The following is a 26,778-nucleotide window of genomic DNA, read 5'->3' as shown; positions in this document are numbered from 1 at the left end:
ATAAGAACTTAACCATCCAATAACCACTTTAAAATTCGATTAACGACTAAGTTAGCCTTACTACACAAGGGTCTTCTCATTTTTCTAGTTTTCAGCTTTTTCATTTCATTTTTTTTTTCTTCAACCCAGTTTTACTTGTTTTTATATTGGATTGGAAATTACTATACAGCCCACTTACCATGCTGCTTCTCGTATTTCTTGACGCTCAGCATCCGACATATTTAGAATTTTTAAGATGGTACTCGAGTATTCATCTTCATACTCTGCTAAGAACCCATTCCGAACATGGCCACTGTTGACTATAATGTCAGACTTGGGACCTCCCGAATTGTGAGCAACCATTATCAATCCAGCTGCCATACACTCAACAACACCTGAAATTAGCATTTAGCGTTATATCGCGTAGAATTAGAGCCAGCAAAAAAAAATTCAAACGTTTGTCTCCAGAGTGTAATTATTGCAATTAAATAAAATTACGGAATTAAAGCACAATTAAAGCACAATTAAAGCAAATGAGCAATGTTTCCTTGTACCAATTATTTTTCCCATTTAAGGTAAAGTCAAATAAGCATGTATTACTTTTTTTAATTTGTTCGTTTAGAGACAAAGTGAAACGTATGATCCATCAGCTTAAATTTTTTAGGCGGATATAACTACTTAGGCGCAAAAAAGGAGAAAATTTTAAAGATCAATCTATTCAATATGATGAGGTCATAGTAACGAAATGGTATAGTCCTAGTCAAAAATGGGGGTACTCCTCAAAAGGGAGTGAAGCATTAATGTTGTAGATTAGATATTATAAAATTCCTGGATAAGCACAAAAATACTGTACACGCTCTTGCATCCAATATAGTCGAAACATTGCTCTGCTAGTCCTGTCTTTGAGAATATCTTAGGAAGCAAATTTGGCAATTATCACAGAAGTGTACAAATGTCAGGTAAACCTTTAGACATAACTTTGACGATTTTATCATAACAGATTGTAACAAATCAGACGGCTATGCAACGTCCTGAAAGTAGCGTAAAAAAGTGACCTTCGAAATATAATGATCTCTAAAATTTTTCACGTGTTTTCAATCAATTTTTCAGTGCTTTTATAAAGTACATATAAGAAAACGAGGAGATAATTCTTGTCGTTTATAAGGGTAAGTGAACACAAAAAAACATGTTATAATTAGGTTTTTTTGTTGCGTACACGTAGATCATTTAATACCGTATATCTAATTTATGGTGCTAAACTTGCGTTTTTAACCAGCTCATTATTAATTTTTATCCAATTAAAACGCAACCTCTTAAAATCTCTATAAACCACCGTTCTGGTCAGTTTTACGACATTTCCTTTAACGCTAAAGTAACACATGTTTGTTTCATACAGGGACGTAATTTGCTATGGGACAGAGGGGGGCAACTACCCTCCCAGGCCCCGATTTGCCTCCCTCAGACCCCAGTTTGCCCCCCCCCCAGATGAAATTTCGTGTCATCCATAATCTTGTAAAAACTAGGATAAACATCCATAATTCAACCATCAACAGAAAGAGATCAGTATTTTTTAGTGTATTTGCTATAAATCACCTTTATAGTACTAAACAATACTTTTATGGTACCAAATGGCTTATTTTTTAGTTTTCGTAGTCATTTTCACTTGATATGGGAAAATTGGCTCCAACTTTGGCCGCCCTCCCTCCAGAATTCTGACGAAATTACGCCACTGGTTTCATACTGACTTTACAGCTATTCAAAATGATTTATCACCTCAAGGAGAAATGTCTTTGTCTCAAGATCTCACGTAGTAATGATATATTGATATTAAGACGCAGTATGAGAACAGCTTCTCACAAATATATTCCATTCAGTCCCTATAATGAAACAAAAGAGGTTTATAAGAGGTCAAGAAGAAAAAACGCTTAAAATTTGGACATTGTCTTATGTGTTACTAGAATATGTTCTTGGATTACAACACCTTATTGAATAGGCTTTGGGACTTGAACACATTTTTAGGAAGGAATTAGTAGGGTTACAAATATGGAATTGTTACAATTAGAAAGATTCCCCCCACTGCTTTTTTTTATCTATGTAAACATGTGTGTAGACCTTAGATCTTTCACGGGCATTGACGGCACATAGGACGTCGACAAAACTTCTCCACTCGCCCCGAATCTCTGCCACAGTAGTAAACTCATCTTGTTTGAAACAAGACAACATTTATAACTGATTATCACTACATAACAAATAAACAATCATATAAGGGTAACTCCGTTTATTAGACAGTGAGAACAGATACAAAATTAAGATATTTTAAGGTATTACGTCGAAAACACGTCTTACATATGGGGAGACGTGATCAATGAAGTGTTATAACTATAAATTCAACAACATTCCTTTTGCAATTAGAAGAAGAAGATTTTATTACCTTCATTAGAAATTCAACTTACATTTAGGAAATATTAAAGAAGAAAATTTACAACTCAAGACTTTGGATGAACCCTGTTAATGAACTCTCTCATACAAATCCAGAGAATGTACCGGAAGTAATTATTTTGTTCTGTATAAATATTTTAGTTTTAATGCTTTAGTTTCTCTGCTAATGACGATCGCTGTATATATGATCGAAATTTCCAGACTTTCGTATTTGTTTTCACTGTCCAATAAATGGACTTATCCTCATTTGAAGGCTTATTTGTTCGTCATACAAAGGCAGTGTGGTCTTGGAAATAATACGTAATTTAAGGTATTACGTCAAAAATATATCACTAGCTGCAAATAAGCTGAATTTGCATTCCCAATACAAAATAAAACTTAAGCCATCTCCGATTCTTCGTAGTGCATTGCTTTTGAAAAACTTAGAAAAATCCAGCATCTTTCTGAATCTGGAGTTAAAATTAGCCCACATATAATGGGTTACGTAACACAATTAGTGCATAAGATACAGCTGAAAATACACAACAGCTAAGAGCTCATATGGCACTTGTGACGAGGCAAGAAGAGCTAAGAGCCAAGAGATCATATGGTATGAGCTCTAACAAAATTCTATGAATCAATAGATTGATTTAAAAGGAAAATAAGAGGCTCAATGCCGGTCAGAATTTAAAATAAGAGCTCTGAGTCACGATGTCCTTCTAAATATCAAAATTCATTAAGATCCGATTACCCACTCGTAAGTTATCAATACCTAATTTTTTCTAATTTTTCCTCTTCCTTTAGCCCCCCCCCCAGATGGTCGAATCTGGGAAAACGACTTTAACAAGTCAATTTGTGCAGCTCTCTGACACGCCTACCAATTTTCATCGTCCTAGCACGTCCAGAAGCACCAAACTCGCCAAATCACTGAACCCCTCCCCACAACTCCCCCAAAGAGAGCGAATCCAGTACGGTTCCGTCAATCACGTATCAAGGACATTTGCTTATTCTATCCACCAAGCTTCATCCCGATTCCTCCACTCCAAGTGTTTTCCAAGGTTTCCCCCTCCAACTCCCCCCCCCCAATGTCAAAAGATCTGGTCGGGATTTGAAATAAGAGCTCTGAGACATGAATTCCTTCTAAATATCAAATTTCATTAAGATCCGATCACCTATTCGTAAGATAAAAATACCCCAATTTTCACGTTTTCCAAGAATTCTGGTTTCCCCTCCAACTCCCCCCAATGTCACAGGTTCTGGTCGGAATTTAAAATTAGAGCTTTAAAGCACGAGATCCTTCTAAATATCAAGTTTCATTAAGCTCTAGTCACCCTTTCTTAAGTTACAAATACCTCAATTTTCAAAATACCCCCCTAACTCCACCAAAGAGAGAAGATCCGATTCGGTTATGTCAGTCACGTATATTAGACAGGTTTTTATTCTTCCCATCCAGTTTCATCCTGATCTCACCGCTTTAAGTATTTTCTAAGATTTCCAGTCCCCCCAACTGCCCCCTAATTACGGTGGATCCGGTTGAGATTTAAAATAAGAGATCTGAGTTACGAGGTCCTTCTAAATATGAAGCTTCATGAAGATCCGATCACTTCTTCGTAAGTTAAAAATACGTCATTTATTTCTAATTTTTCAGAATTACCCCCCCCCCCTTCTGATAGGGCGGATCCATTCCAATTATGTAAATCACATATCTAAGACTTCTGCTTATTTTTCCCACCAAGTTTCATCCCGATCCCTCCAATCTCCCCCGAATGTCAGCAGATCCGGTCGGGATTTAAAATAAGAGCTTTGAGACACGATATCCCTCTAAATATGAAATTTCATTAAGATCAGATCACCTTTTCGTAAGATAAAAATACCCCAATTTTCACGTTTTCCAATAATTCCGGTTTCCCCCTCCAAATCCACCCAATGTCACAGGATCTGGTCGGAATTTAAAATTAGAGCTTTAAAGCACAAGATCCTTCTAAATATCAAATTTCTTTAAAGATCTGGTCACCCTTTCGTAAGTTACAAATACCTCAATTTTCAAAACTACCCCCCCCCCCAACTCCACCAAAGAGAGCAGATCCAGTCTGGCTATGTCAATCATGTATCTTAGACAGGTTTTTATTCTCCCCATCCAGTTTCATCCTGCTCTCACCGCTTTAAATATTTTCTTAGATTTCCAGTCCCCTCAACTGCCCCCCCAATCACGCTGGATCCGGTTGAGATTTAAAATAAGAGATCTGAGTTACAAGGTACTTCCAAATATGAAGTTTCATGAAAATCCGATCACTCCTTCGTAAGTTAAAAATACGTCATTCTTTCTAATTTTTAAGAATTAACCCCCCCCCCCCCCAATAGATCGGATCAGTTGCAATCATGTAAATCACGTATCTAAGACTTCTGCTTATTTGTCCCACTAAGTTTCATCCTGATCCCTCCAATCTAAGCGTTTTCCATGATTTTAGGTTCCCCCACCCCAAACTCCCACCAATGTCACCAGATCCGGTCGGAATTTAAAATAAGAGCTTTGAGACACGATATCCTTCTAAATATCACATTTCATTGAGATCCGATCACCCGTTCATAAGTTAAAAATACATCATTTTTTCTAATTTTTCAGAATTCCCCCCAACTACCCCAAAGAGAGCAGATCCGTTCCGGTTATGTCAATCATGTATCTAGGACTTGTGCTTATTTTTCCCACGAAGTTTCATCCCGATCCCTCCACTCTAAGTGTTTTCCAAGTTTTAAGTTTCCCCCTCCCAACTCCCCCCAATGTCACCAGATCCGGTTGGGATTTAAAGTAAGAGCTCTGAGATACAATATCCTTCTAACTATCAAATTTCATTGAGATCCGATCACCCGTTCGTAAGTTAAAAATCCCTCGTTTTTTTCTAATTTTTCAGAATTAAACCCCCCCCCCCAACTACCCCAAAGACAGTGGATCCGTTCTGGTTATGTCAATCATGTATCTAGGACTTGTGCTTATTTTTCCCACAAAGTTTCATCCCGATCCCTCCACTCTAAGTGTTTTCCAAGATTTTAGGTTCCCCTCCCATATCCCCCCCAATGTCACCAGATCCGGTCGGGATTTAAAATAACAGCTCTGAGACACAATATCCTTTTAACTATCAAATTTCATTGAGATCCGATCACCCGTTCGTAAGTTAAAAATACCTCTTTTTTCTTATTTCTCAGAATTAACCCCCGTCCCCCCAACTACCCCAAAGAGAGCGGATCCGTTCCGGTTATTTCAATCATGTATCTAGGACTTGTGCTTATTTTTCCCACCAAGTTTCATCCCGATCCCTCCACTCTAAGTGTTTTCCAAGTTTTAGGTTTCCCCCTCCCAACTCCCCCCAATGTCACCAGATCCGGTTGGGATTTAAAATAAGAACTCTGAGACACAATATCCTTCTAACTATCAAATTTCATTGAGATCCGATCACCCGTTCATAAGTTAAAAATACCTCATTTTTTCTATTTTTCCAGAATTACCCCCCTCCCCCCAACTACCCCAAAGAGAGCGGATCCGTTCCGGTTTTGTCAATCATATATCTAGGACTTGTGCTTATTTTTCCCACCTAGTTTCATCCCGATCCCTCCACTCTAAGTGTTTTCCAAGATTTTAGGTTTCCCCCTCCCATATCCTTCCCAATGTCACCAGATTCAGTCGGGATTTAAAATAACAGCTCTGAGACACGATATCTTTCCAAACATCAAATTTCATTAAGATCTTATCAACCGTTCGTAAGTTAAAAATACTTCAATTTTTCTCTTTTTTCCGAATTAACGGGCCCCCCACTCCCCCCCCCCCCCCCAGATGGTCAAATCGGAAAAACAACTATTTCTAATTTAATTTGGTCAAGTCCCTGATACGCCTGTCAAATTTCATCGTCCTAGCTTACCTGGAAGTGCCTAAAGTAGCAAAACCGGGACCGACAGACCGACAGAATTTGCGATTCCTATATGTCACTTGGTTAATACCAAGTGCCATAACAAGTAACCTAAACACAAATACTTTTGAATACCTAGGCAGAAAATATTCTGCCCGCGCGGAATTTCAGTTATATCAGGTACAACGTGATTGCACATACAGATGAAGCTTTGAAACACCACTAGTGCCAACCTAGAACTAAGGACTAGGGTCGGATCAAAAGAAAAACTGCACCGTTTGAGTCACCGTAGCCAAAAACCCTATTAAGAAAAATTACAGTCTCCATCTGAAGAATCAAGCAAAATCACTTTTTTCCAAAGGAAACACTCTTTTTTTCTCCCAAAAGAGTAGTACTTTTTCTTCAAAACAGTAAAATTTCACAACAATAGAACTACTTTTTGACATGACTAGTTCAACTAGCTTCCAAGCTCTGTAAGAGTTTTGTTTTGAAAAATCCTAACCATATTCTGGATTTTAGAGCATATAAAGGATTTTGGTTCAAAATATCATAACTACAGCTTGGAGGGAAAGACACCATAAATGGTAATTGTAAGTTATTGTCGTTTATTATACCTTTGTTTGGACGTGTGATACATTTGTGCTTCAAATCCAACTATTTTTTAAAAGATTGTTTCTCCGCAAGATTACAACAACATTTAGTGCTGATATCTATTCCATAGTACAAAATCGTTAAATTTCAAATTCTTCACTTCAGTAGTTCAAACCAGCAATACAATAGAAGAAAGCGCATACTGTTGTTAAATCTTTGCTTTCTTATCAACGAGACTAGAGTGACTTAGGTGTTAGAAAAAAGACATTGAGAAACTGATAACTATAAACTTATGTCGGTCTCTAACTCCACGTAATATGTACGACGTTGCCTGGCAAATCACCCTAAAACTTGCGAAAAACATAAACTAAGAAAACACAAGTGTTTCTCTGTAACATTTGTATAAATTTTAATTGTTAATATTTAAGGGGCAAATCCTTAAATGTAAGAGCAATCCCTTGCCTCCATCCCTACGTTTTCGTTACTTTCTACCAAGTTAGTTCAAACTGCAATTGCTCATTTTTTTTTCTTTCTTCAGAAACATATTTTTTACTTTTATGACTGAACTGGTTAGCCCCAACTAGGTTACACTAGTCAAATCCACCTTTAAAAGTGGTATAGGCATTCTATCCTAAATAACTCAGTAATACATGCACTGGTATTGTATCACCAACAAAAAGTATATTATGCACGAGGAAGAGGAGGCACACCTGTGGACCAGTCAATCTTAACTCTGACTTGATTATTTTTTTTCGCAGTTTGACTGTCATCCAACTCTCGCACAACAGCATATACGACAAATGATAACTGGCAAACAATTTGTTGAACTGCGTACGCGCTGCGTACGCGCAGAGCAGTAAATCCAATCCCTCAAAATGGGATATACCCCTTGCTGCATGATATCAGAAAAAAACTTGAAACCAACACAGTAAAAGAGTAAGTTTTGTTTCAGTAAATTAAGGGGGTATTCAAAAGCTTCATAGAAAAAGATTGGAAATTTTTGGCTGTATGTTGCCACTTGCAGTTGCAGCTTGAAAAGTTATTTTAGGAAAGAAGAATACCACTGCTTTTGAGACAGCCATGGTTTTTCAGTCTAGTATTGCGAATGATTTTAAGATGGAATTAATCCACCCCTAAGTTTTTGAGGTTAATATCCTAACTTTCAAATGATTAGCTGGTTTCTTGAAAAAGCAAACTTTAATCAGTTTCGCTAAACCCAAATTCTAAAAGTTCTATAAGGGTTATTACCTGTAGTATAGAGGTAAAAATTGTATATGTTTTATAATGGTTACTAGTTTCTTCCGTGAGAGGGATCTCGACTGTGAAGGTCATAAAACAAGTTCTAATAAAGCAAAATTTATCAAAGGATATTCCACGTCGAGAAGATATTTAAGAGTTTGACAATGCATGTCCTGCATCAAGCAAAATTTTCAATAGTCAAATTATATAAAACGTGTAGTTTAGGTCAGCATTTTCAAAATTAACAGATGGGATTATTTCACTATTCAGCCCTTCTATAAAAGTAGTATAGCCTATTAAGCTCTCGAATAACACATTCCTACCTCTTTGATAAAATTAAAATAAACTGGAAAAATGCTCAAGGGCGTATCCAGGATTTTGGTACAGAAAAACTTTGAAAAAATATATCAAAATTTGTTTATGAGCATTTTTGCTATGTTTTTACACTTCGGACAGAAATTTTAAGGGGAGGATGTAGAAACCCATAAACATCCCCTCCTCTCTGGATACGGCCTTACTAATGTTTCTTACTGATGCCAAAATGTTCATTCCACATAGTGTGAATTCCAATAGTCCCTTCTTGTAGAATCGTTTTCAGCTCTTCAAAGGTTACATTTACTCTGAATTCTACATAGTCTTCAATAGAAAGATGTTTACAAAGGTCCTTATAATCTTCAACTCGTTTTTCGTCAATTTCGTCACGACAACTCCCAACAAAAATAAACCGGACTCGTTCTTTCAGCTCATCAGGAATGACTTGCAACAAACTAAAATACGACATGATCATCAAAGGATGGTCTTTTTCCGGTCGAAATTGGGCCACAGCCACAATACTTTTTATCCGCTTCTCCGAATCTGGAATTTGCTTAATTTTCAGAAATTCACTCACATCACATGGCGGATAAACTCTATTGGTCCTAAGAGATATATTCCAGATTGAGTTTATGTGATTTTCAGTCCAGGAAGAGTTTACCATCACGATATCAGCAAATCGCCCAACAAATCCGTATAATATCGCAAACAATTTATAATATCCAAGTTTAAGACTGCTGAGGTTTCTACTACGTGCAATCGCTCCACTATTATTATACGCTGGGAGGTTTATGGCAACCCTGGCCAGCATGTCTGTACTAATTGTTGGGTAATGAACATAGCACCCAATTTTCGCTCCTCCCAAGACTTTGAAGAGTGGAAAAGTAAACGCATATCCCATGGTGTCTATATACACATCTGAAAGAAACAATAGTTATTATTAGATTAGTGTTAGTTAAAGGTTGTGTTTCAGGCAGGGATTTGCAGTCGGTCGCAAGTTATACCAACCCCGACTCTAGGCAATTTCAATAGTACCGATTCCAATTTTGACTCCTACATCGGAATTTTAAACATAATTGCTCCGACTCCAGCACCGACTCCGAGACGTGATACTTCCCTTTCAGTAAAGGCCCCTTTCCTTCCCTTGCCGCAAAAAGTACATAGTTTCACCAAAATATTTTCTAAACATGGTTTTAATAACTCTATTATTAGCTATTATCTATCTTATAAATTTTATGTTTTGCATTGCCAGATTTGCTGTAGAGCGTGTAAGAAGCATCTCTGTCAATCTATAAAGCATTTTTCCATTTTATATATAATGTATTTGCAAATATTATATGTATATTTTTCAATAATGATACAAATAATTGAATAAATTATTTCTGTAATAGTACTGTAATACTATGGCGCAAGAAAATCCTATTCACGACAATTTTATTATTCACAATAGTTTATTATTGCCACTTTTAAGTAGTATTTAAGAGTATTCGGCTTGACTCCAGCCTTTATGTGTTTCCAAAACTCCGACTCCGATTTCAAGAGTTTTACATTATTTTTGTTATTATGACTCTATTCAGCAAAAATTTACTAAATCCCCGACTCCAACTAAAAAGCCCTGGTTTTAGCGGTTAAGAATCATAAATGATGCTTATTCAACTATTCGTTATTATTTTCTTTCCACAGGAACGAAGAACAAAATACCTAGTTTATTTTCATAAACTAGCAAGTTCACAGTGGGCTACAATATTAACCCCTTGTGCTTATCATGAGCAAAACAAACACCAACTCTATTATTATCTGTTATTTTTACATGAAAGTAAGAGTACTATCAGAGATGATGATTATCTTCTATCCATAGATTCAATAGAACAAAAATACTCAAACCATACCAGAAGACCCCTTCTGGGGTCTTCTGGTGAGGACCCCACCAGAACCAGAAGACCCCTCATACTTTTCTATACCAGAAGACCCCTCATACTTTCAAAAAAACTAAAGAAATAAGCGTTACATAGTAGGTTTATTTAATTATCAATAGTAATTATTTCCATAACTCAAAATAAAAGCTGACCATTTACCGTTACTAGACAAAAATAAAATGAATAAAAATGTGACGACATAGCGACCAGCTATATTAGTGTAGCGTAGACCCTCTTGCCTTTATGACCAATGGGGCTATATTTCTCGATCATTGAGAACTATAAAACACGAAAATACGGTTTTGACTTGTGTCACTTTCGAAAAACTTATGGAAAATTGATTAGTACAGATACATATATAGAATACATTGCGAGTTTTTTTTCCCCTTTTTTGTCCTGGCTGGTGAATTTTCAAACCAATCACATAAATTTAAATTAAAGGCATCTGACCGATGCCTCACGAAGGCTGCAAATTTTGTAAGCATTGAAAGAATGTCAAAGCATTGTCAAACTAATAGATTCTACTTAACCATGTTTTGAATGACATAGTATGTTTAAACGCATATATTACAAAATTGTCATTAATGTTTAAAGATACCCAAGACATATTTTTTGTTGTGCTGCAACCCATGGACCTAAAAAGGCAGGATTTCACTCATTTAAATTGATAAATAAATGTTGGCCAAAATTAAAAGGTAACTTTGCTCAGGCAATCCATAACTTCATTGGCGAAAATAGAATAATTCAGATCCATAAACTTGAAAAATTGACCATTTCAATTACCTCATTATCAAAAATCTGAGATATTCTGGAGGTATTTTTTAAATGTTCTAAAAGATACCTTAGATACCACAATAGCTGGTGAAGTAGTTTCCCTTTAAGCCTTTTTGCTAGAAAACAGTGTTGGATTGTTTTATAGATCCTGTCTCTTTAATTGAGGACTCGTCATTCCAGCTACACTTAAATCATTTTTCCTGCTTAATTTTACAAAACTCAAAAACGAAAGAGTCGAATAACAAGAATTAGAGAAAATTCTATTCAAGAGATTCTGCCGCCTTCTATCGTCATCTGGCAATATAAAAGCGTTAATATTAAGCTGCGGTATTGGATTTGGCACTTAGACTTATTTATACTTAGGTACTCCGACGCCTAGTGGCGTATAGGGCAACAATGGTTGACCTCCAGGTCAGACAATCCTGAATCAGATACCACAGCTCGTTGAGAAATAATCGTATAACTCTTTGCTCATACTCAAGATAACGACCAACAGCTTGAAAATACCCTGTCTTCTACAGACATTGAGCAGAAATAGGCTCTACAGTGAATAAAGATTTTGAGGGAAACCCATAGTTATGTTCATTGCTTTTTTCAAAATTCACGGCACTATCGAAAACTGATACGCAGCTAATCTTGGCAATCATCATATTAAATTGAGCTTACAATATAAAACAGCCACAACTCCATTTAAAGGAGTTTGAAGAAGACCCGCTAATGACTACTTTTGCTTGGAGTTTAACCCACGTGGCAAATTGAGCTTAATATTAAATTGAGCTTACCATTTATAACAGCTGTAAATCCACTTAAAGAAGTTTGGGAAGGCCCTCTAAAGATTACTTCTGCTGGGAGTTTGTTCCACGAGGCAAATTGAGCTCAATATTAAATTGAGCTTACCATATATAACAGCTGTAATTCCACTTAAAGGAGTTTAAAGAAGACCCTCTAAAGATTACCTCTACTGGGAGTTTGTCCCACTTGGCAACTGATCACAAGATGATGCTTTCTTATACATATTCCTGCCAAAAAGTTTCCTTTAGTATGAGCAAGGTTACAACGAGTTGCTGTCATCACCTCCGATGTAGTAGAGATTAAATTAGAAATCTTTTTAGAAGGAAAGTCGTTCAAGTAATTGTAAACATCATGACCAGAGGCTGATGCCCAATTGGTTCGATTTTTCAGAGGATCGAGACGAGCTATATGAGGCTGTGGAGCCGTACCAAAACGAAGACAGCTATACTCAATTAAGGATCTCATGCAGGAGGTTTTGATCTCAATAGCAGAATAGCAGTAACTGAAAGTGTTCAAAATACATAATGCTATCCAGATTTCTAGAACAATATAATTTGACTTTATTCAACTGGTCCGAGTTCAATCACTTACTTTGCTCAAAAGAAATATGAAGAGATATACAACCTACGGAAGACGTAACAACAAAACCCCTCGCGTCTTCTAGGGTTGAAGAAAAGAGGGTAAAAGAGAAATTCCTTATAGAGAAATATGAGGAGAAAAGCAACCCTAGAAGAAACAAAAGCTCAGCACAAATAAAGGGTTTACCTCAAGTCCTTGGCAATCTTGCTACAGTTACAAGAAACTGTTCTGTCTTTTTTTGCGGTAAGATTATCCTCGTATGGATTTGCCCAAGCCTTCTGTCAAAAGGTACTTCCGGAATAAAGACACTTATTTTCCATACTTTAGGGAACAAATCAGTGGTTAATGACATTTCAAAAACCAGAGCAAGAGCACCTAAACCGGGATTTTGACCGGGCTCAGAGGTTTTCCCGATGTCTAGGTTAGTAGGAATAAAAATTATTTTTCGCATATTGATTCCACCCTCGTCAAGTGACAGGGAAAGAGGCAGTTTTCTAGAGCTTCCGCCTTCAACCAACTAGCATGTTAACACTGACTGTTTACCGCAAGCCAGGGGATATTCTAGACTTAAGGGAGCAGGGACCTCCTTGATAGCTCCACCCCACCACTTTAAATGTATATTTTTAACATAGATACAAACTTCCACTTGTAATGCGGTTGAGTTGAATATACCATACAGACTAGTTTCATAAATAAAGTCCGATCCTCATCAGTTCGACTATGCTTCTATGTTACAGACGATTTTTTTCTAGCCTTAAGGGCTTTTGCATTAAATGCGATAAATTTGCATTAAATGGAACAGACTAGTGTTTGTTCCACTATCTAACGCATATATTCGTATCCGTTGAGAACATATTGTCGATAGCTTAGGATGTGGCAGGTTTGTAAGGTAGCGCTGGTTAATCAGGATTTTTTTAATGCTAAATCTACAGTTTAATTTTCGACAATAATCAAGATAGCCGATTGCAATCAGTACGAAGATAAATACAAATAATCCGTTCATCCTTTATTCATGGTGGTTACTTGAAATTGTCGCAAGGTATAATAGCATCATGGTCACTGGCAAAAGGATGACTTGCAGTCCAGAATGATTCTGGCTGGCCTATCTGCCAAGAAGTAAGGAAGCTGTGAAGAACAGTTAGGACGAACATGTGAGTCAAACTCAATTAGCTGTTCTAATCCACATAAAAACTTAAGACCATGCAACAACAGCCCTCACAATACCACTCAGCTAATTTTCACTATGAGACTTGGGATCAGCAAGGAGGGTCACGGAAGTTCTTTAAAGAACTATGGCTTATTTTCTTCAATGTAACCAGAAGTAGCGATGTTTGGGGGAAAGCTAATCTTTAGTATCATAACCTTTTACCCCATTAAATAAGTGTGTAACACAAAGGGTAAAGATAAATTTTCGTAGGCCCCAATATTCATGATGCTTTGACTTGCCCATGCCTTCTTATCGTTTTCTTACAATTTTCCTATGTATTTAATGCCCTCGCCCGCCCCATGAAAATCAAAGGCGGGTATCTGAACAAAGAATATAATAGAAGGGTATAGCTTACAAAGAATTGACGTGTTATAGCGACCACACTTTGTTCGTGATGTGTAATAAAACCAGTTTTATGTGCCCACCCGGACATAATCAGCTTAGCCTGAGCAATACAAACTACTTTGCAGGTGTATCTCAGTTAAATATTTAATATATAGAAATTGTTAGGTTAGGTATTTAATATAGTACATTCTGGACGGCCTATTTTCCATAATTCTCTGTTGTATTTTCCATAATTTTGATACTATTCTATTATATTTTTATCCTATTTTACTATATTTCATTAGGATTAACCTAACTTCACTCCTTGGTTCAGTCGCTATAACACATAAGTACCCTTAAAAATTTCCTTGTAACTGATTTTTGTGTCCCTTTTACAAGAGTGAAACGTTTCCTGCTAGCAATTTTAATCCAAAGTCTCAATAAATCAAACCCTTTTTAAAGTCACAGCAAAAAATCATACCTGGTACGTGCAAAAATAGGGCTTCAAACCCAAGCAAAAAAGAGCCTAGACTCTGGCCCAATAGCGTCAAAATGGGATATTTGGCCGCTTCTACCCAACGCCTTCGCTGTAGATACTCGAACTTTATCGATTTTTCTATTATGACGTTGAATCTTTTTTCTGCATTGGAAATCAGAGTTTCCGGAGGAACATGGTCACCAGTGTAGATTATAATAGAGACATTCCGATTCCTATAACTACAAATAGATAGTAATTAGAAAAGAAAATACAAATGACTAGAAATATGTTTAATTTAATTTATAATTTGAAGATTATTAAAAATTAGGAATGTTGACATAATGATAAATTACACTTAATAGGAGAAAAAGATGGCATTGTTTCGTCATTAACAAACAGAATAAAACTGCTATTCGGCTTGACAAAACGGCTAAAATCCACACTTTACTGTGGCGGGGCATCCTGCCTCTTAAAAGGGAACCAGAACTAACAATATGTTCAAACTGAGGCCTATCCCGATGTTCTATAATTAATGGTCCGATACGATTCCGTTTGAGGGTAAAACCAAACAAATCTTCATGGCGAGGCTTTTCGGGAAAGATTATGAATTTTTGTTAATAAGAATATGGAACCTCTGTTCAAGGGTTTTAAGATAAGCTGAATTGGAGGTGTAATTCTCAATAAAATCGTATCCCTTTTCAGAGGTGTTTTCCCCCTTTTGTCTAGAATAACGAAAGTATTATGTTATCTAGGACTATTGATGGGGGTTTTAAAACTTTAGGCCGTGATTAAGTGAACTTGAAAACATCGAGATTTAAAATTGAAGTTAGGGTAGCCTTCTGTCACTCAATTCTCTAGAGACCGTCGATTGTCAACCCTTCAAATAGCACTTATTCATTGACGGAAATTGCACGTTAATTATACCAGCTTGTCAATGTCGTCTCTCGGGGTGTTATCAGTGATCTGAAACGATTCTTTCTGGCAAAAAACTTGTAAAAATTTCGGGTAGCTGAAAATCTTCCAAGGGACTGTTCGAAAACATGAAAATACATCGAAAAATGGTTGCAATCATCTTACAGGTTATTGTCTTCTGCTCATGACAGTACCGATTTTGTTCTAAAAGCAATATCCTTCATAGAGTACGCTTGTGAAAAAGAGCTAGACATTTCCTAAGATTTCTAAGCAATTAGAGGAAATAGAGCAAAATCCTTGCAAACATTTTGTAGTATCTTCAAGAAGCTAGGGCCTGATAAATATAAAAGCGGTATCTTCTGCCAATGAATACTTGAGTACATTTAAATATAAATTTTCAATTTTAACATGGGATTTTCGAGTTCCATTAGTTCACTGAATCACGGCCTTAATGAAATTTACATATTTAGAATGGTCATGAAAATGCTTCTTTTTAGTGTTTCGGCTACTACCGAAGAGCAAAAACACAGAATATTTTGAGAAATATTTCAATATGTCATTGCTAATAGTCGAGATCAGACGTGATATTTCTGTGTGCATGGGTGGAAAGGACAACACGACAGCTCTCCTGGAAGGCTTGAAAGCAGTGATTTATCACCACAATGAAATCCCCGTGTCAATAATTGACAACCACTTGTCTAGACATACTTAAGCAAGGACAATTTGATAAGGACATTTCTTTACTTCTGGGATTTCAAGCACTTTAATGACCTGTGATTTCACATAAAGAATCTTGCGTAGAAATAAGGAGTAATACCAAAAAGTGACCAAAAACTGTTGGTGAATGAACAAAAAAAAAATTGTTTCAGCATCCATGTTCATTCTAAAAAAATAGACTTGAAACATTCAAGCATATCAGCAAAAACTAAATGATTCAAAACATATATTTTACTAGATAATTGGAGAATTAAGACTATAACTTGCAATAACTCTTCTTTTTTCTTTTCTTTTTACTTCGTCAGACGGGTTTTTCTTTTTTTTTTTCTTCTTTTTTCTTTTGACTTGGTCATACTGGTTTTTATGGTTCTAACGGTGATTTGAAAAAAAAATCCAATGAATATAAGTGATAACGGTTAAAAATTTTAACTGAGACAGTTCACCATGTTCATTACAAATTTTAATATATTTTACCCAATTCCCACATATTTTCATGTTGTTTTATTATAAATGGCAATGTGATCTAAGAAATTACACTGATTTTAATCAGTTTTATCTAACTATTATATATTTTCATAGCAATGTAATCCTAAGAGATTAATTTTAAATGATGATTACCCTTCCTGAATTGCCCTGACTGCACACCACAATACTCTTTCACCGCCTCCTCCAGCATTGCAATAAGGATGGAATATGCCTATTGTTGTTCCTGGAATTTCTTTGTGATGTTGCTTCTTCAGGTGTCTTAAGTACTAAAAAGGAAATTGCATTTAAAACAATTTTAAAGGACTGGGGGAAACAAATTTAAACCATAACATACTCCAATCCTGCTTTTAATTTTAAATAAATACAATGCCAATAACTTTGAGAATTATAAAAAAGATTTGTATACAGTATAATTTAAGACCAATAAGGCTTCGGGTGCCGATTATGAGGTACATGAAGTTTTCGAATTTACAACGTTAGAGGTAAGACACTGAAAACCATAAATAGGTGTTTTGATAAATGAGATCCTTGCGGTTTTAGGAGAACTCCAAACTAAACCCTTTTATAATATATGTGATGAAAATAAATGTTATAATTATAGAAGCAATAGCTTAATTTTGTTAGGAAAGAAATAACTTAACAGGCTGATACTTATTAAATCAATATATGAAGGGGAATAAACATTCAATAAAAGAACCATTTGGTTCAATGGAAAGGAGAGAATGTATCGACCAAAACTTCATGCTTACATTAACCATTGAGTTTTTTTTTTATTATTACTCCTGGGTATTATAGATGATGAACAGGCAGATCAAATCAGCAGAGACAATTGGTTTTGTAAAGGTTTTTTTCCTCGTACGGTATACGGTACGGAAAAGTACATTAAAGTCTTTAGTGCTAAGTAGCAAAACAATGCTGCCGCAATAAAAATAGGAAGCAAGGTTAGTAGTTCATTAAGGAATTAGGAGTTAAGCAGAGTTTTGTCTTGTAGCTATTCATATGAATTTCTTTTTAATAGACAATGCCCTAAGGAAAACATCAAAGGCTATGAAAAAACATGATATTGAAAGAGAATGTAAAACTCTCCTAGACTTCAATAGCACAGATAATTTATTAGTGATAGAAAAAATAATAGGAAGATGAGTGGTAGGTTTTGAGGGTTCACTTAACAAATACTAATTCAAAATTAATGCTAAAAACCCCAAGTGGCTCAAATTATGAATAAATGAGAATAAACATCTGACATTAGGCCAAGACAAGACTGGCCAATAGCATAGCTTCACTTACCTAGATGGCATTAATAGTGAGGATAATGAATGCAGTAAAAACATAAAAAGTCGAATTGGCAAGGGGCAGGGGTTTTTGCAAATGGAGAAAATTTTGAAAATTAGAAAATGTCATAGGCTTTTGGTCCTATCCTTCAAAAGACCCTTTGTTCACTCACCATGACTATATGAGAGGAGACATATTAGCTAGACTTTATCTGTCAAAGGTTCTCCCTTTGGTTAGGTTCCTAGCAGTAATTTTAACAAGGTTTCCGCCTTCTTTATATTTTAAAACTAATTTTTAAAACTTAAGTTGTTGCTTTGTTTCCCTCTAAGCACCCATAATACATCCTTGAAAAGTATATACGTAATTAAAAACCCACTTAAAGTAGTAAAGAATAAGCGCGATCTCCTTGTTAAAAAAAAAAAGAAAAAAAAACTTTAAAAGAGACAGAAATCTACATCCTTTTGAGAAAAAAAAAATTGAAATTTACTGCATCAATATTTATTTTTGATTTGATGTGTCGTATTTGTAATTTTGAAGTTGATATGGTTATAGTTTTTTTAAGATGTATTAATTACTCCTCAGCTTTTGCTTTTAAGAGGAAAATTAAAGTATAATAATACAACAGAACACAGATTAGAACAGTGGAACCCAATATTAATAACAGCGGTAAGCATGGCTCTGAAACGTGGACGCTCCTAGAGGCTGAGGAAGATATTCCAGAATATTTGTCTGGAAATAGTCAAGTACTCATTTGAATGACCAAATGCCAAACAATAATCTGCATAAAAAATACACACAAAGTATGTTTTATGAATAACAAAAGAGGAATCTAGACTATTTAAAATGTGATTTATTACAATAGGATGTAAGCAATACATTTGAGCAACCAAGACCTGTCACTCCAAATTATTTAGTCATTTTTATTGCAATTCGCATTTCCCACAACAAACCGAGAAGAGGTTAGACTCATCTACATAACCCTTATAGTGGATTAACAACAACACCAAAATAAAAATGAATTTGGGAACCATTCTCGCCACAATGACCAGTCCAAATGCCAACTCTCCAAAATATACAACCAGCCTTACTGTTACTTCCTCTCAAGTTCCCTTCAATCTCCAGGGTATCTTTTTTGATGGGTTTTAAGGCTCTTTTTAAATATCCCAAAAAAATCCTTTTGTAATTAGACATTGCTGTTTCGTTGAATCTTAATGAAACTTAATATTCCAAAATAGTATTATATGCGAAATATATGTCAATAGAAAGCATTCTCGAAAATCCAGTTTTTTTTATTTCTAATTTTGGCAAATGAGCTGTGTTTTGGTCTTTATAAGATTGCAGCTATAGCTACAAGAACCATTGTCAAGATTATTAGTCTCAAATATCCCTCAGTATAGAATGCTATCATACAGAGTCCAAAAGGTCTTGTGTATTTGAAAATTCACTCTGTGAACTATTCCTGTGGTGAGACTCCATAGAGTGAAAGTTGTTCAATAGGAAATATACTATTTTCAGTATTTAGTCATTGCAATATGCAATACTCTGGCAGGTGCAGTGCTTTCGCATTTGGTTTAAACTTGGATCCAGACTGAATTTGATTCTGATCCAGTTAAGAAGACTTTTTAAGTCTGGGTACAAGAGTTCAAACCAATAAGGATGGGAATGAAAAGAAATTTTCAGGCTAAGCTCTCAACAAGGCCAGAAAACGTGGCATGTCCATTAAGCAATGTCCAAAGCATTCAGCAATTAAACAGGAAAGCTACCTTTAATTGTCCGATAAAGGCATACAAAGAATTCAACACAGAGTGCTTACTTACTAGCTTGTACTTTCTGCAGGACCAGACGTGAACGCCTCACCCGGCATCTAGAAGACTCTGCATGTTTGACTTCCATTCGTCACGATCTTGTGCCAGCTTTTCTGCAAACCGAAGCCAGCAGCCCTCCCACTTTCTGCCAAACTTCCAAAATCCACCAATGGTATCATGGTCGTTTTTGATAGTTGCCCACCAATTCTTCAATTGACTGCCAGTACGTCTGCACTAATCCGACACACTTGCTTGATGACACTGTCATTGGACCTTCTCAGGGCATGGCCAAGCCAACGCAGTCTTCTCTGTTTGGAAGTCGTGGCTGTGGTCTGGATGTTACAGTTGCGGTGATGTAATCAGCATTTGAGATATTGCTGGAGTATTGAATCTCAGGATTTATTGTAAACAGTAGTGTTTAAAGACTTCCATACCATGGAGATGAAGCACCTTCAGGGGCCAAGTCTCAACTTCAAAGAAGAGAACAGATCTAACAGCCGCTTTATAGACACAAATTATTGTCTTAAAACTGATCTCCCGTTGGTTCCACAAATGGCGGCAGAGTTGAAAGAATATGGCTTGGGCTTTGTTGATTCTATTCTGTAAAAAAAAAGGTTACAGCCTCCACGAGAGTCTATTAGCAAGCCAAGATATGTGAAGCTATCAACCTTTTCCAATTCCTGTGCGTAGAGTACAAGCTGATAAACCAACTGTATATTTAGGTGCATGACTCTAATTTTGACCGTCTTCATCTTCATACCCAGTAACTGAGAGAAACATGCTATTTCAATTAGCATCACTTCAGCAGCAAGATCAACAATGTCAACCATCTTCACAGCACCCATACAAGACGACAATGCACCCTCCACCCAGAAATGACAAAACGTTCCCACTGGCAATGATGCAAAGAAGTATGTAAACTTCCAGAAACAATATGATCTTTAAAAAATGGAGCAAAATGGAATTGTACTTGTTGTTCACTAACCAAAGTAATTTTTCTGCCTTGTTTGTAACTGCCTTTTGAAATACAAGATGTCATTTTGCTTTACCCTTTATTTGTGTGGACTTTGTTTAAGATTTTACAATTTTTAAAGCCAATACTAGCTTCTGAATGTTTAATACAATTTTTCAATTTGTTCTGAAAAATCCAAGTGCATTACATCACAGACAAACATAATCATGGCGCAACACCGCTATGTATGTAGACTGAATTCACTTATGAATCCCTAAACCACTAATCTGAATATTTTACAGTGAATATGGTCTAGCTATCCTTAGGAGATCATACAAATAGCCCATACACAATGTCATCAAAAGACTTACAGACAATATTTATTTCATAGCAGCTCCTATCGCTAAAATCAAACAGTGAAAAAATGTTTACTTTAAAATTCTGAAACAAAAGTCATTAATTTTAGTCAAAAATTCATTGAGAACACATTCACAGTGTGACATGCTCTACCAATGAACTTTTCATTTTACAGAAATCATACAAATGTAATTTAAATAACTAACTATTCTTAGTATCCAAATGAAACTGAGGCAGAACACTAGTATGCCAATAATGAATCTTGTCAGTACAAGCCAAATCATCTTTAAAGTGAATCCAATCCTAGAAAAAAAGAGTTTAAAGTGCAAGAACAATCCAGAATATAGAAAACACTGGCCAAAAATGCACATTTCTAGTGCTTCAACTCCTTCCAGAAAAATACCTAACTCCCTCCCTTAAAGGGTCCAAAGTCTTCACAAAGAGTAGTCAAGTAAACTTTATGACAGAAAAGCCTGCAATTCTAGAGGTTACTATTTAGGAGGAAAGGGGGTGTCAATTTTATTTTTGTTTGCTTTGGAAAGCAGACACAATATTTCCCTGAGGTATGGTGTTTATGCTTTTGAAGTCAATCTTAACAACTAAAGAAACTGTAAGTGTTACGTTTATAAAATATCAATACAGAAAGACCTATTCTTTTTTATTCCAAATATTTTTTTTAAGAAATAAAAAAAAACTAAGTATACACTGACTGACTGATTAAAGAAATAGAGAACTGATTATAAGAATAATTTGGTTCCATCCTTTTCACTCTTCAGTTTGATTTATAATAGCTTAGTCAATCTTCTTAATTTATCAAGTAATATTTTGAATTTCACAATATCATTCATAAGATAATTTTAAAAGCAGCAAAAACAGATAAGGATACAACCCTTCAAAGGAGCACAAAGATTTGATGTTTGAATCATTTTTTTTATATTTGATGCAACAATGAATTTTTATGCAAAGCATTTTTTAGTGCCACAATTTGTAGCTATAAATGATAGAGAAAATATACCGTAATTCGTTTTTCTTTGAGGTTTAAGGCCTCTTCAGGTTGAAATTACAAAAATTCATTTAAGGAAAAACCAAGTTTTTATAACAAAATAAGCATGTTGGATGATTTTCCCATGATTGTCAAAAGCATTGTAACTTTCTTTCAGTTCATTTAATAAAGCTTCCAACCTATTGAGGAGTATCTCTTAGCTACATTACTGGTACTTGACTCAGACCTAGAAAAGACATGGGGAAAATTAGAAAACTTGTGGATTTATCAATTTCATTTTGATTTGGGATTGAGTACTCTTTCTATTTGGAGTCAATTTATTAGTCAAAATTCTCTGAAAAGGGTGGACTATAATCTCAAAATATACCATTTTCAATTCTATTTTCACTGTTAGAATTATGTATCATACTTCTTCCTATTATTTTGGCTGTAAAAAATGAAGTAATAGCTCCAAACCTTTCTAAAAATCTATAACTACTTCAATTTTAAAAATTGATTTAAATAATCATTTAACACAAGCAGAAAACAAAAAACACAGGTGCTATCCTTTTGCTTGAGCAGTTGAAATCACCCCAAAGAAAATATACTGATTTCTTTATTACCCTTAATAAAAGAATAAACTGATTTACGAAGCACAAATAAGTTTATACACGAAGTCAAACTCAAAACTATCAAGGATTATTGCTAACAAAAAATGAAAAATAAAACAAATAGATTTTACAAGGAACTTGAAATTAAGTGAAAAAGAATTAAAACTTAAAACAGGCATAAATTGGCTCAAAAGATACATAAATTATAAAATAATAAACAAACCCTAAAAAGATCAGAAACTCCAGCAGCAAAGGTCCGTTGGTTGTTGTTAGAAAGCACCATAAGCAACAATGTTAGTTGAATTACACTTGAACCATCTAAAAGAACAACAGAAGTCCTAGATACTAATCCCTATCAAAATCAATTGAGTTTCAATACAGTAATTTGCATTGATATAATGATAAACAAGTAGATCATTCAACACAGATTTAAGATCATACATGACCATCTACAGCTGTAGAACAGGTTTTTCTGAATGGCTTCCATCAGCCCACCTAGTGGTTAGGCTAATAAATACAATTTAATATACCCTCCCCTCCTGTTCCTACAGAGGTCAAATTGATTAGATAAAAAAGAAACACAAAACCATGAGCATATAAGTACTTTTACCAAACATATTTGGAATGCCACATACACTTCTCATTGAAACATTTATCTATATATTTCAATCTGAGGTAGAGCAAAAGGTTCTGGACTGAAAAAGACTATTAATGGCTAACCTCATAAGGCCACAAAGTTTAGAATGCCCGTAAAGTAATCCCCAAAGAATTCAGTATTTAAACAGGGAGCTCTCATGGATTGTCTGATAAAATTGTAAAATTATTCAGCACAGAGGCCTTCATAAAAACACACAACTATGAGCCAAGCTATTACTTCAACCTAACATGCCAAACAATTTTGCATCATCTTCTGATTGAAATATTTATCAATTTTGAAATGAAATATATCAAGGTATTTCAATCAGAAGTAGAACAACAGGTTGTGGTGGACTGAAAAGAAACTTAAGTGGCTAAGTTCTGACTATACAAAGGCAAGAAAATGGGGCATTTCCAGTAAGCTATCTCAAAAGCAATCAACATAAAAACAGGCAGCCTTGATTGTCTGATTGAAATGGTTGTAAAAAGAGTGTATCTGCAATATCTCAGGCATGGCTAATGGAATTTACTTTACTTTTGGGGAACATTCAGGGGAATGTTGAAATAAATCAAAAGACTCAAATTAGAAACAAAAATTCAAACATTTTAATTCTCTTCTGAAGACAAAAAATCTGGAAAAACATTTACTATATTAACAAACTGAAAAAATTCATGAACAAAAACAAACAGATTTTTTTTTTTTTTTTTTTTTTTACTTTCAGAAATTACTATCAAGGAATAAACGAAATCCCAGAATGAACAGATATTAAACTAAATGACCATATCAAGCATGAAGTCAACACATACTGCTGAATAAATAAATTGTAAAATGAGCAATAGTTAACTTGAACATTCCAGTCGAACTTAAAATAAATAAAAATTACTTCAGACAGGACTTTGTTTACTAACCCCTTACTTAACTGTAAAAGTTCTAAAGCCTATTGCATCATTGATTAATATTACTATATATTAAATTTTCAGTTTATTTTCTTCTTTCTAGTCATTTTGATTATTATTATTTTCAATAGAACACAAACACAATGCTTCTGCATTAATTTTCTGTAAACTTCTGCTTGAAGCATTTTTTTAAGTTTGGCTTGAATATTCAGCTTAGTTTTACTGTTTTATAGTTTATTTATTCATCAATATTAGCCCTGTTATCTTTATGTTTGATATGACCATTTATTTAACTCCTGTTTGTCTTGGGCTTCATTTATTCTTCAATAGTAATCTCTGGTTTCTGAAAGTTCATTTAAAAGTTGGCTTCTAACATGAAATAATATCAATTTGATACATAAAGAAACAAAATCATTACTTTTCTAAACAGTCTAGGACTATATATATTGAAATATCTGATCCTATTCTGTGGGGAGATGCACTTGTAATTTTCATGTTTATATCTGTTGTTATCAAATTTATAAACATTCTTTAAATAGTATTTGACATCCAAGTTATCTATCCACAAAGAAACCAAAGCATCTAAAGAAGTAAAACAACAGAGAAATGTACTTATCATGGCTATATACAGGACCATCAACAGGGACTTGATTTTCTATGCAACAGGGGTCAACTGCCTCTCCCAGACCTTGCTTTGCCCCCACCCCAAGCTGCCCCCCAGCTGAAATTTAGTTTCTTCAAAAATCTTGTCAAAACTAAGATAAGCCTGTATAATTCAAGCATCCACAAAAATTTGTCAGTTTTCTTTATATATCTTTACTTTAGTGGTACTATATGGCTCATTTTTCAGTTGTCACTGTCATTTTCACTTGATGATAGAAAACTGTCTCCAACTTTGCCCCTTCCCCCTAGGATTTTGACAAAATTACACCACTGACCATTAGGGAAGGGGGGGTGCATATGAAACAATTACTATATTTAAAAGAGCATAAAAAAGGCATCAAGTAGGCCTTGTGTGTTTTCCTTGTCTCTATGTCAGTAATGTTTATACCTCATAAACTATTGTTGACTTCAGAAGAGGCCATGTACACAGTTACCTGAAAATGTAATAATTGCTACAACTGTAATTGTAACCTTGCCCATATCCCTAATGCCTGGATAATGATCCTGGGCTATATAGCTTCTACACAGAGCTTTACTGGGTAAAATTTTAGACAAGCTACTTTTGTTATCTTGGAAAGGGGTTAGGTTAGGGAAGTGAAAATTTCAGAAATGAATCTAGTACCAAAAAACATACTATTGGAAGTTATTGGAAAGCTACTATGTTAACCATCCTCTGATTTTTAAGCACAGAAATTTGGCTACTTGACAAGTGACCCATTAAAATTTTGACAAAAACAAATATTATACCTTAATTTTCAGTTTCTTTTTCTCTGATTTTAGTTTTGAAAATGCAATTTCTGTTACATGAGTAGAATTTTAGGTAAAATTCTAGTTTAGCTACATTTTGTTACCTTGGAAAGGGGTAAGACTAGGAAAATGAGACTTTCAGGGATGAGTCTACAGACTTAAGTATGTCCTGGGAAAGTGTTTTGAAGTGCCTACCATAACTCCTTCTTTCTTTAGAGGACAGTGACCTTTGATAATATTTGTGTTATAAAAGTGAAACCTTGCAAAACAGATCTTCTACTTGAATGAAGTACAACAAAGCTGTTCTCAGCTTCTCAACTTTACTCAGTCCAAATATATAAGGTTCAAAGTTCTCCAAATACATTTCCTAAATTTAGAGAAAACCCAGTGATATGTCTTAAAATTCTACCCAAATAGCAAGAATTGCATTTTCAGAACTAAAACCAGAGAAAAAGAAAGTGATGTCTGAAAATTAAGATAAACTGTTGTTTTGTCAAAACTTCAAAAGGTCAAGTAGGCCAATTTCTAAAACTAAGAAATCAGAAGAAGGTTAACATAGAAACTTGGCAATACCTTCCCAGAGTATATTTTTGCCCTGGAGTCATTACTGAGTTTCACTTTCCTAACCTAGCCCCTTTCCAAGAAGGCATAAAGTAGCTAAACTAGAAATTTACCCCCAATTTTTTCTTAGAATAGATCTTTGGAATTAAACAGTTCAGGGTAACAACTGTAGTAAGGTGCAACAGAGCTCAATAGTAAACAAAACTCTAAAAAACAAAATTTTGATGCTAATAGATACATCAAAAGAATTGGATTTTTACATTGATTTTAAATATATAAGTTTCATCAAATTTAGTCTTACTCATCAAAAGTTACAAGCCTGAAAAAATGTGCCTTGTTTTGGAAAATAGGGGGAAACATCCCCTAAAAAAATAAGATCTTAACAAAAATCATACCATTGCATCCAGCATATCAGAAAACCCCACTGTAGAAGTTTCAAGCTCATATCTACAAAAACCTGGAACTTAGTATTTTTTGCCAGAAGACTGATCATGGGTGCATGTTTATTTGTTTGTTTGTTTTTTTCCCAAGGGTGATTGTATCAACCAAGTGGTCCTAGAATGTTGCAACAGGGCTCATTCTAACAGGAATTAAAAGTCCTAGTTCCCTTCCTAAGTGACCAAAAAATTGGAGGGCACCTAGGTCCCCTCCCATGCTAATTTTTTCCCAAAG

At 35.0% G+C, this 26,778-nt stretch overlaps 1 protein-coding gene across 6 annotated transcripts in view; it reads right to left on the bottom strand.

The window, feature by feature from the left end:
• LOC136041298 (GDP-Man:Man(3)GlcNAc(2)-PP-Dol alpha-1,2-mannosyltransferase-like) overlaps nt 1-26,778 on the bottom strand; it is a 31,181-nt gene that overhangs the window by 3,029 nt on the left and 1,374 nt on the right. For 2 of the 6 annotated variants that reach the window (XM_065725914.1, XM_065725915.1), the window contains exons 2-7: nt 22,826-22,920; nt 21,216-21,312; nt 16,756-16,889; nt 14,512-14,747; nt 8,658-9,356; nt 179-374 (exon numbers count right to left, since the gene is read on the bottom strand). In XM_065725914.1, the coding sequence (XP_065581986.1) occupies nt 179-374; nt 8,658-9,356; nt 14,512-14,747; nt 16,756-16,889; nt 21,216-21,293 (1,343 nt within the window). In that variant the 5' untranslated portion in view covers nt 21,294-21,312; nt 22,826-22,920. Of the gene's footprint in view, nt 1-178; nt 375-8,657; nt 9,357-14,511; nt 14,748-16,755; nt 16,890-21,215; nt 21,313-22,825; nt 22,936-26,778 lie in introns of those variants that run through there. The other 4 variants (XM_065725913.1, XM_065725912.1, XM_065725916.1 and 1 more) reach the window with 3 other exon arrangements.

The sequence above is a fragment of the Artemia franciscana genome, unplaced genomic scaffold (assembly GCF_032884065.1).
Source record: "Artemia franciscana unplaced genomic scaffold, ASM3288406v1 PGA_scaffold_131, whole genome shotgun sequence".
Classification (NCBI taxonomy): Eukaryota; Metazoa; Arthropoda; class Branchiopoda; order Anostraca; family Artemiidae; genus Artemia; species Artemia franciscana.
The sequence above is the reverse complement of the archived record's forward strand: the minus strand, read 5'-3'. Positions and strand labels throughout refer to the sequence as shown.